General features: G+C 41.8%; 1 protein-coding gene across 1 annotated transcript; it reads left to right on the forward strand.

Moving 5' to 3' along the window:
• The first annotated feature begins 775 nt into the window (after nt 1-775).
• rpl34 (ribosomal protein L34) lies at nt 776-10,530 on the forward strand. Its single transcript, XM_069925787.1, has 5 exons — nt 776-838; nt 3,311-3,384; nt 4,831-4,930; nt 9,703-9,806; nt 10,400-10,530. Exons 2-5 carry the CDS (start codon nt 3,320-3,322, stop codon nt 10,482-10,484), a joined length of 354 nt encoding a protein of 117 aa, XP_069781888.1. The 5' UTR covers nt 776-838; nt 3,311-3,319; the 3' UTR covers nt 10,485-10,530.
• Nucleotides 10,531-11,371: the final 841 nt, after the last annotated feature.

Genomic DNA, 11,371 nt, shown 5'->3' on the forward strand with positions numbered 1-11,371 from the left:
CCCCCTCCCCTCACCCCCTCCCCTCACCCCCTCCCCTCACCCCCACCCCTCACCCCCTCCCCTCACCCCCACCCCTCACCCCCTCCCCTCACCCCCACCCCTCACCCCCACCCCTCACCCCCTCCCCTCACCCCCTCCCCTCACCCCCTCCCCTCACCCCCTCCCCTCACCCCCACCCCTCACCCCCTCCCCTCACCCAGTAGGAACAAAGCTATGCAGAGCTCCAATTTAAATTCAGTTTCTACATCCACCATCTTTACACGGGACCTTTTCTCTTTGGCAGCAGGCAAGTGTACAGCCCTGTGGAGTTCTGGTACTACCTGCTTCATTGATGCATGCATATTGGTCCTATTACATTATAAGACCATCGTAAGGTCAGACCTTGAAAAGGAAAATGTTGGGAGGTACATTTTGTGGGGCACCAGATATGATTCTCAAAGACTTACTGAGAGTGCCAGTCCCCAGAGCACTATGACATTATTTTTGACGTGAATGTGCTGTTTTGTTGGAAACAGGCATTCAAAGCAGCAAGCTCACACAATGGGTGTAGATCAGGTTTAGTCATTTAAACCAGCAAATGCTGGTGACACTCATGGAGATCAAACAGCACAGAACTAGCACCATTCACACCAACCATTCCATCCATCTTCTCCAAATCCATTTACTAACATTATGTCTGCTGCCTTCTGAGCCAATAACGTCAATTATGCCTCTCTCCAGCATGGTATCGTTGGACTTTTACCCTAACCAGCTTCCACACGTCACGTCCGGTTTATGGCGCCATGTGACCTTCGACTCCAAGCTGCTGCCTTCTCCTTTCCGGTGACGTTGGCTGCAGGTATGGTTGTTGCGAACAGGCGGGATTGTTTTGCAGGCAATCGGATGCCATCGGCGGCGACGGACCGATGGGATAACCGGACGCTGCGGGATGGGTTTGCTCCGGCTGCGAAGGCCTCTCATGGACGGTTATTGTGCCGGCTTGTCCTCCCGAGGCCTGCTTGCCGGCGCCGGGAAGGCGACGCTGCCGACCGGCGCCCCGGCTCTTGGGGCTGGGAGGCCGGAATACAGCACTCTTTGTGGGGCATCACCCCAGGGAGATGGTCATGCCTCTGGAATTGAAAACTAAACCCAGTTGTCAATAGAGGATGTTAAAACAATGCTGGTCAAACAGTTTCCTTGATATAGCAACGACGTCTCGGCCATAAACCCTTCATCTTTACTATATGAAGCACACTGACCAGCTGACTTTCAACCTTGGGCGGGGGGGGGGGAGGGCGGGTTGTGGAGAGAGAGAGATCTTATAGAGACGTGTAAAATTATGAAAGGAATAGATAAGATAGAAGCAGGCAGACTTGAACTAGGGGACCTTGCGCCAAGATTTTGGGAGAATAGATTTCAGACAGGCAACAAGGAGCTTCTCCCAGAAAAAAAGTGAATCTGGAATTCTCTGCCCAATGAAGCAGTAGAGATGGTCTTATTTTATATAAATATAGATTTTTGACAAAATATTTGTAACCTTCAGGGTAAGCTGCTCAATTTTTTTTAAAATCAGAGTAGGTTAGGTGGGTTTTTTATATAATACTTCTGATGTTTTTATTTCACCCTTGCAGTGGCGGGGGGACTGTTTATACAGTTTAAAGTTTTATCTTTATGTGTACACACATACATAAATATGTGATGTTGTATTTTCAGTTTCGTTCCATTTTCTTCATTGTACTGTATTATAAAAAACAATTTAAAAAGAGATGATAGATTTTTGAAATAATAAAGGAATTAGGCATAAGTGGATCTGAATCCATTGCGAGATCAGCCATGAATGGTGGAGTGATTTAAGAAGCCTTTTGACCTACCTGTTCCTGTCCCTATTGCTCATTGGTGCTTTACTACTTTTGGATGCAGTGTTAATCAAAAGAACTGGATACTGGAAATCAGAAAAGTTTGGAGATACTCAACATGTATTGAGAGAGAGACATTTTTCTCTTTGGTTCCTTTTTCTTTCTGCAGATGCTGTGACCTATTGAATGTTTAAGCAAAGTTAGACCATTTAGCCCACTGAGTTTGTTCAAATCACTGCTCATTCAAATCATGGCTGATATACTCTTCCTTTCAACCTTATTCACCTGCCTTCTCCTCAGATCCTTTGACACCCTTACTAATCGAGAACTTATCAACCTCTGCTTTAAATATGCCCGATGACAGCCTCCACAGGTGTATATGGGAAAGACTTTCAGATTCACAACACTAACTGAAGACCTTTCTCCTCATCTCAGTTTTAAAAGAGCACCCTTGTATTCTGAGGCTGTGCCCATAATGCTGGTTGCTGCCTATACTGAAAACATCTCCATGTCCACACTTGGAATGTTTTGATGAGATTTCCTCCCGCCCATCCTTCTAAACTCAAGCAAATACAAACCCAGAATCATCAAACCTCTTTATGTTAACCCTCTCATCCCAAGGATCATTCTCGTAAACCTCTGGACCCTTTCCAACACCAGCACCTCCTTCCTTAGACATGGGACCCAAAACTGCTCATAGTACTCCAAATGCATTATGAAGCTTTATATTCTGGTCCTTTCAAACTAAATGCTAATGTTGCATTTGCCTTCCTTATGACTACCTTTAGGGATGGTTTTTCTTTGAAGGACAACAATCAGTGTTGCATCAAACAACTAGCCTTAGTTTGGAGCTGCCAGTGCCAAACATGAAGTCGTGGACTAATGGGAACAGGGTTGTGCAGTTTTGCTGCAGTGTTTTGGCGTGCTCTTATCAAAATTCTCATCTTAATTATGAAATCCCTCCACGGTTGCTTCTGCCCTCAAGCTCTGAAAAGCATGTATTTGTCCAATTCTAAGCTTTTGTGTTTTCAGCAATTGAGACTCAGCCCCTGGGCTTTTGAATGTCAGAATTATCCCTTTTGTCATTTAATGGACTCTAAAATCTGAGGCTCATCTCCTTGTGCGAGGTGATGTCACATTAATTTTGCAAATCCTGCTGAGATGCATCTTGATTTGTTTTGGACATTCAGGTCCTGTATGAATGAGTATTCCCTGAAGGTTAATAGACTACTGAGCAATTTGAGCTGAGTATTTCCCCAGCTCAGAAATTTAAAACTGGTGTAAAGGGTAGCCCACAAGTCAAACCATGATTCCAGAAGCTGAATCTGATGCCCTCCAGTATCGAATCCTCAATTTTGAAAACTGATGTTTTTAACTCCAGTCATTGAATTATTTCCATAGAGTTAAAACAAACTTCCTGAATTTGAAAATGTTATATCTTAAAACCTGTCTTTTAATTTTTTTTAAAATTTCAGCCTTAAAAGATGGTTCAACGTCTGACGTACCGTCGTAGGTTATCCTACAATACAGCCTCCAACAAGAAAAGACTGTAAGTATTGCGTGTCTGAAAAAGGACAAGCTATTTAGGCCGTCAATTATTAGTTTAGAATTGTCTTCTTTGGCTTGGCTTCGCGGACGAAGATTTATGGAGGGGGTAAAAAGTCCACGTCAGCTGCAGGCTCGTTTGTGGCTGACCAGTCCGATGCGGGACAGGCAGACACGATTGCAGCGGTTGCAAGGGAAAATTGGTTGGTTGGGGTTGGGTGTTGGGTTTTTCCTCCTTTGCCTTTTGTCAGTGAGGTGGGCTCTGCGGTCTTCTTCAAAGGAGGCTGCTGCCCGCCAAACTGTGAGGCGCCAAGATGCACGGTTTGAGGCGTTATCAGCCCACTGGCGGTGGTCAATGTGGCAGGCACCAAGAGATTTCTTTAGGCAGTCCTTGTACCTTTTCTTTGGTGCACCTCTGTCACGGTGGCCAGTGGAGAGCTCGCCATATAATACGATCTTGGGAAGGCGATGGTCCTCCATTCTGGAGACGTGACCCATCCAGCGCAGCTGGATCTTCAGCAGCGTGGACTCGATGCTGTCGACCTCTGCCATCTCGAGTACCTCGACGTTAGGGGTGTGAGCGCTCCAATGGATGTTGAGGATGGAGCGGAGACAACGCTGGTGGAAGCGTTCTAGGAGCCGTAGGTGGTGCCGGTAGAGGACCCATGATTCGGAGCCGAACAGGAGTGTGGGTATGACAACGTTTAGAACTGTAAAGCACAGGGATAGGCCCTGCAGCCCACGATGTCCGCACTTACTTCAAATTAAACTAAAACTGCAGTTACACATAATACATATACCTCTAATGCCTGCATATTCATGCTTCTGTCTATAAGCCTTTTCCAGGCACTTTCAACTAAATGATAAGTGACCTTTACTTCATGTATCAATCGTGGGTTTGTATCCCTAATCTGGGGCTTTCATTTGGCAGTGGGGTGTTGTAGAGTGTTCCAAATATCCATTTGTAAAAATGCTTCTTGACACCCAAGAAACCATTTCTCTCCACGGATACTGTCTAACCCAAATCCTCCAGCTTTTCACTGTGTGTTCAGGATTCCAGCATGTGTAGTTCTTGTGTTTCTCTCATATCCCTTGATGGATTGCCTTTAATTGAGAAACATCGCCATGTTCTAGACCAGAGGTGAGCAACTTTTTAATTTAGACATAATGCACAGTAACAGGCCATTTCACCCCACACGTACGTACTGAGATTGTAGGTTAATTCGGGAGCACAGATGCGAAGGCCGAAATGGCCTATTATTGTGCTGTTTATCTAAATTAAAAGGTTGCCCACCCCTGTTCTAGACTCTCAGAAATGGTCACCCTCATTAATAACTTTATTTCCTTCAAGCTCCTTAATCTGATCATCTTGTAAGACCATTTTTCCCCAAAGACAATCATGCCATTTAATTTTCTGAAAGAACAATGATGCTTTTTTTAAATTGTGAAGCTCTCGGACACCTGGAAACCGCATTGTATTCTTATACACCAAGAAAGTCGGCAAAGCACCAAAGTCCGCATGTGGGATCTGTCCAGGAAGACTCCGTGGTGTAAGTAGTTTTAGAATGTTATTTGGGGGCTTCGAACCATTTGTAATTGAGCAGCTGACCCTTCACTGCATATTAGGGTGCAACTGCATGTGTCTCATTCACTGCTTGTGTTCAGTCCGAGCTGTTATGTTATCTTCCTCAAAGACAAAAAGGTGATGAAACATTGCGCCATGGTTGGCTGGCTTTATTGGCTTTCTAGCTTTAGCTGTAACAAGAGATTATGCATCAGGATCAAGATTTAATAGAATGGCTGAGACCCTTTACCAAGTTTGGGGATGTGGAGAAGAGAAGCTAGTGTGAAGATGGGTGGGAGTGGGTGAACAGGTTCCACATGTGGGATTGGTAAACCAGGTAGAGATGAAGAATGACAGACAGAAGCAATAGATTGGCAGGTACCAGACAAAACCAAAGGATCGGGTGGAGGAAGGTGAGTTATACACATCCCATCTTGATGAAGGGTTCTGGCCTGAAACACCTTCCTTTTTATCCCACTGATTCCTCCAGCAGTTCATGTTTAGCACCAAGTTCCAACATCTGCATTCTCTTGTGCACCTCCAATTTTCTTGTTGGTGTTGACGAGTATCAGTTTAAAATAGACTTTCTAAGGGTAGATGTCAAACATTCCATGAAGCTGGAATGCTTTGTAATGTTGAGGCAGTGTCAAGTACCTCTACTACCTGAAGGAAAGGTAAGGTGCAACAAGGAAAAAATTTTAATTCCAAAATGCTGATTATTTGGCAGTTGATCAGTGGTCTGATAATATTGGATAAATTCTAAATTGGATAGAATCAAAGTATAAAACTCAAGGATGTCTCTCAATGTCAGAGTTAACATAATTTAACTATTGACACACGTGAACTGCAGATGCTGGAGACCTGAGCAAACAGAAGAGAAACTGAAGGGACACAGTGGATCAGGCAGCATCCATGGGTAGAAATGGTGAGTTCTCCTTTTGGGTTGGGAGCCTTTCTTGAGAAATGATCCCAACGAGCCTGTTGGCTGTCCATTTCTCTCCAGGAATGCGGCCTTACCAGCTGAGCCCCACCCCGTGACTAATTTTTTTGTTCATTGTTCAACCAGTATTTTGGCTTTTTATTTGTGTGAATTGAATTGGTCTGACCTTGATCAACAGGTTATTTTAAGATTAGTTGGAACATAGGAGTAAGCTCAGTTCTTGTTGAAGATTGTTTATGGTTGCGGTTTGCTGTTTTTTGTGTTGAGCATTAATACCATTTTGTTTGTATGTCAAGCAATAAATAAAATCTGATTTGAATGAAAGGTGTACATTTAGATGAAACACTCAATAAAATTAGCCACTAAAATAGTATAGGTACTGGTTTCCTTTGAGGCCATTGCAAAAAAAAGGCAGGGCAGTTGAGAAAGGGATATTTTTGTACTGCTCCAGAAATGATGGCTGTGTAAAGCCTTGATAAAGCCACAGCTGTGTAATTCTGAATGCTCTGCTATAAAAAAGATGTCATTGCACTGAAGCGCATCCATCAAGGTGTGGCCTGGGATGGAGCGTTTCAGTAATGAAGAGAGACTAGGTAGACTGGATTTGTCTTCCTGGAAGTAGAGGAGATTGAGGATGAACCAGATAGAAGTAGACAAAATTTTGAGAGGCATGTATGTATAGTCAAAACCTTTCCCCGTTGTATAGATTTCTAAACCAGCCATATAATGTCGGACCAAAATTAGGCCATTGGCCCATTAAGTCACTTCTGTCAGTCAAATCATATCTGATACAGGTTTTAAAATGGATCCGAGTAAGAACTTAACTCACCCAGAGAGCATTTGGAATCCTGAATACAGTGCCTGAGCAAGTGGTGGAGTCGGGTCCTTTCACTTCACTTAAGAAGTGTTAGATAATCACCTGAACCACCAATGCAGAGATGTCTGTAATCAACCATTGGTAAATTGAATTAGTATAGATGATGGTCAACATGGATAATGGTGTGCTGAATCTTCTGACTGACTCTGATATAGACATAAAGGGCCAAATTCTCTCCCCTTCATTGTAAACCTGTATGAACTATTTATATGATGGAAATATGAAATAAAGCCAAAATGCTGGAAACATTGAGGTCAGAATGGAAAGAAAAACTTCATCAGACCTGACTAACTTTGTTTCGCATCCCACAGATACCGCCCAAGCTTTTGAGTATATCCTCCATTTTCTGTTTTTATTAACCGAGGGAAATTTCTTTACAATTAAAAGAACTTCACTTTACAGCTATATACATGAATATTTAATTGTGGCACAGGTAGCAAAAATGCCAAAACTTTGAAAATAAGATGTTGCTCACAGAATTTTGTTGTGAATTACATCTGCTTTAATTGGGAAGGTTGCCTTGTAGATACTAGGTCTTATTTTTAGAGTATTCCCACAGGCTATGATCATTGATATACCATAATTTGGACTCTTTCAATTGCAAAGAGTCTACAAAATGACATTTCACCTGCCAAACTACCCCCCACCGCCGTCCCCCACCCCCGTCCCACTAAATGTCGAACAGCACCCGAAGGAAAAAACAGTCTGGTCAAATCCTCCCAAAATGTCTTGGGTATTTGTAGCTGGTGCAACAAATCCAGCTGTAGTTGAACTCTGTATTTTCAGTAGGTTTTTGTTTATTTCCCTAATCTTTTTATATCAATGCTGCAGAATGGAGCATTTTACAGTCTGAAAACCTGACCTGACACACTCCCAAGAGAGCAAGAAGCCAGCAATACTAGTTTGCAATAAGGAACCCTGTGGGTCAGGGGAGAAAAAAATGGTCAATATTTCAGGTTAGAACTCTTCAAGAAGATGAATGGTTTGGATCCAAAAAGTCGATCATTTTCTTTCTTCAGCATATTGTTTCTTGCTCCAGATTCCAGCATCTGTAGTTATTCCTGTTTCTAATTTATGCTGAGATGGAATAAGTGGTCATCCTGTATCACTGGATCAAATGACTATCATTGGGGTGGGTGAAATTTTTCTATAAGGACTGCTTTTTTTTTTGCTACAGTATCTGTGCTAAATAAAAAAATAAATAGGGGCGAATAAACTCACTTCACACAACTTTTGAATGGATTAGTGCTGAGATGTTTAGCAAATATGTCAACATTTTTGAGGTGAGTTAAACAGTTAATGTTTCAGGTCAATGATATTTCAACAGTCTTAAAAGGCTGGAAAAAAATACAAGATGCAGAGGTTAAAAACAAGTCATAAAATGCACATGGGACAAAGCTGTAGCATAAATCATGGTGGAATAGGAATCAGTAAATAATGAAGGATGATTTGGAGGAGATGGCAAAAGAAAAAATTATTGACAGAAATTATGAGATGAAAAGTTATGAATGCTGCAATGGAAAATAAGATTGGTAGAACGGCTGTCTGAAATTATTGAGACACATAGAAGGAAGATGAGTTTATTTGAGTTTGTATTGAATATTGGACGGTGTGACTTTTGCAGCCTCTGGTCATATTTAGTCTGTCTTTGAACTGAGCTGAAACATGGGTTATTCTTAGCTTTGTTTTTTTTATTCTTTTTTTCATCCCCTACCATAACTTTATCATATAAATTTTAAAAAAAAGTCCCAAGATTCAGAAAATATTTTACAATTAGCAATCAAAAGCTGACCAACTGACTCAAAAACTGAATCCAATTTAAAAGATAACTTTTTATTAATCAAAATAGCTACTCCTCTTGCTTTTAGAATTAAAAGATGACTCTACAACTTGTCCAACTCAATCTCTTTTTAATTTCTGATGTTTCTTTTCAGTCAAATGTGTCTTCCAAAAAAGCAACATCAACCTTCAGTGTTTTAATAGATGCCAATATCCTTTTTCTTTTAATCGGATTATTAAGCCCATTAACATTAAAAATAGCAAAATTTAAATTAGCTATTAAGTCATATCTATAAACACCCCATAATAAATGGCGAAGCACCTCCCCATGGCTCCAACACAAACAAATCCAAAGATCTCCTCAAAGAAAGCAAAGGAAGAAATTTTTAAAAACTTTAAAAAAAATACTGTAATAGTATTACTCCCCTCAATTATATGGGAGTGACAAAGGCCACAACTCCCCCAAACAACAAATAATAAGACATAAAAATCATTTCAAGTATGAAATGCTTCTTCCAGATTTTGATTAACCTGCTCATTGTCAATTCCAATATCAATCAACTGTTGAGATTCCATCTCTCATTTCCCACTCTTCCCTTTTGGAACCAAAACAAGCTGTTGACGGAACCTGTCTTGACTTTGCACCTGCTTATTATCAGGTAAAGAATTAGCAAATGTAAGAGCTTCAGCATCGTCATTTAAAAAAAACTGAGATTGATAATCTCAATAAATTCTTAGCTTTGCTTGAATTGCCTTTTCCATGAATTAATTTACATGGTGATTTAAATTTAGACAGCACAGTAACAGGGCATTTTGGCCCACAGGTCTGTGCCAAACAATTTATACCCAATTAACCTACATCCCCAGTATGTTTTGAACAGAGCGAGGAAACCAGAGCCCCCAGGGAAAACCCATGCAGACTCGGGGAGAATGTAAAACTCCTTACAGTCAATGTGGGATTTGAACCCTGGTCCTGATTGCTTGCGCTGTAAAGGCATTGTGCTAACACTACATCAATCGTGCCTCCCTGAATGGTTTGAAATTTTGGACAAATTGTTTACTGGGTCTGACTTTGCTTGTGTTTTTTTAAGACTGTTAGGTGATTATTCTCTGGTAAAGACCATTGACATTCAGCACATAACAATTTTTCAAACTTGTATAGATTCGAGCTGTTCGACCCATGGTCCTCATGCGGTTGTCAAAGACCAAGAAGCACGTTAGTAGAGCTTATGGTGGTTCCATGTGTGCCAAATGTGTGCGTGACAGGTAATTTCCAAAGAGACTACTTTCTTGTTCATTGCTTTATTAAACATACCTGTGTAAAGCATGAATCCCTCTAGGAATGTTAAATCTGGAAGTGGTAAAGTGAGATTTTCCCATCAATGACTTTATGCTTGGGAATAGTGTTGTTGGGGAGTGGTAACCCATGATTTACAAGTTTACCAAACCAAATATAATTAATGCATTAAACTATTGGTAACCATTTGTATAATCTAATGATTATCTGATCAAAGGTGATGTAAGGTTACTGTTAGTTGTTTTATCCGAGCAGGATGAGAGTTGGTAGTGATGTACCTTGGGTTTCTTCCACAGTTAACTGGTTTTGGGATTACCTTTCATATGCTAAAACTGGTATCAGACTGCAAAGACCAACAGAAACTTGGGGAAAGACTGGCAGTCAAGTTTGCATGCTGTCCCAAAACCTGGCACATTGATGATTGTCCCAACACAACCGGGAACTTTTGCCTGGTAAACCTGGGTGGAAGTCGTGTGTGTCTGGGGTGTGTGACTGGTATCTGATCTGAGATTTCACCCTTTGCATGTTAAACCTTCATCTGATGTGATTTTTTTAATTACAGGATTAAGCGGGCATTCCTTATTGAGGAACAGAAGATAGTGGTGAAGGTGTTGAAGGCACAAGCACAGAGCCAGAAGTCAAAGTGAATCAGATAATTTTGTATGCACATGGAAGTAAACTAATTGGAACTTGTTTGAGAATACGCTTTCTTACTTTAAAATAGTTGTGAACATAAGCAGAACATTCTCTGAACCCATAAATACCATTTTCTTCCTAACCTATATTGTCTGTACAGTTTGCACATTCTCTTTAGGTTTTTTATGCTAGGCCTCTACCTCAAGGCTGGCTCCATCCACAGAGAGAAATTTGAACTTGCCTTTTAATGAAGCAACCATAAAAGGCTGCTTCTGTTCAGCTTTTATGAAGAGCAGTGCCTTGTAGCGTCCTCCAGACCTTATGGAGACTGGGCAGGTGGTGCTGTGGCGCTGTCCATTGCCATGAGGTCTATCAACTGTGTCAAGCAATGGTTGTCTTCATTGCCCATAATCCCCTACAGTGCTGGAATCACTCTGGGAATTGATCATTCTTCTAGCTCTTCTACCTGGCGCAGCCCCTCCGTCTCCACTCTTCATCATTTGTCCTGTGGAGCTCAGCACCTGGGTCCCTTCGCCCTCTAGCCTTGGTGGGCTCCAACTGTGGTCTCGACGACCATGGTAAAAGCAAGGGGTGGAGGGAGAACGAGAAGAGGACATTTTCAGGTGGCAGGAGCCCTAATCCCAGCTCCAATCACCATGGTAGTGCTCCTGCATCTTGGGATGATGGCATCATCACAACATCAGCCTACCCCTAGCTAGCTGCTTACTGCAGCAGAAATTTATGATGTGTGCTGGAGTTCTCTGCTCCACCACTGACACTAGGTTGAAAAGGGCATTTACAATGGTAAGTTCTGCGACCTAAGGGTAGAGAATCTCCGCGTTAATGGTCAGATTTTTTTTCACTTTATAAAAGGGCCTTTTGTGACTGCACATTTCTA

Source organism: Narcine bancroftii, chromosome 3, assembly GCF_036971445.1.
Source record: "Narcine bancroftii isolate sNarBan1 chromosome 3, sNarBan1.hap1, whole genome shotgun sequence".
Taxonomy (NCBI): domain Eukaryota; kingdom Metazoa; phylum Chordata; class Chondrichthyes; order Torpediniformes; family Narcinidae; genus Narcine; species Narcine bancroftii.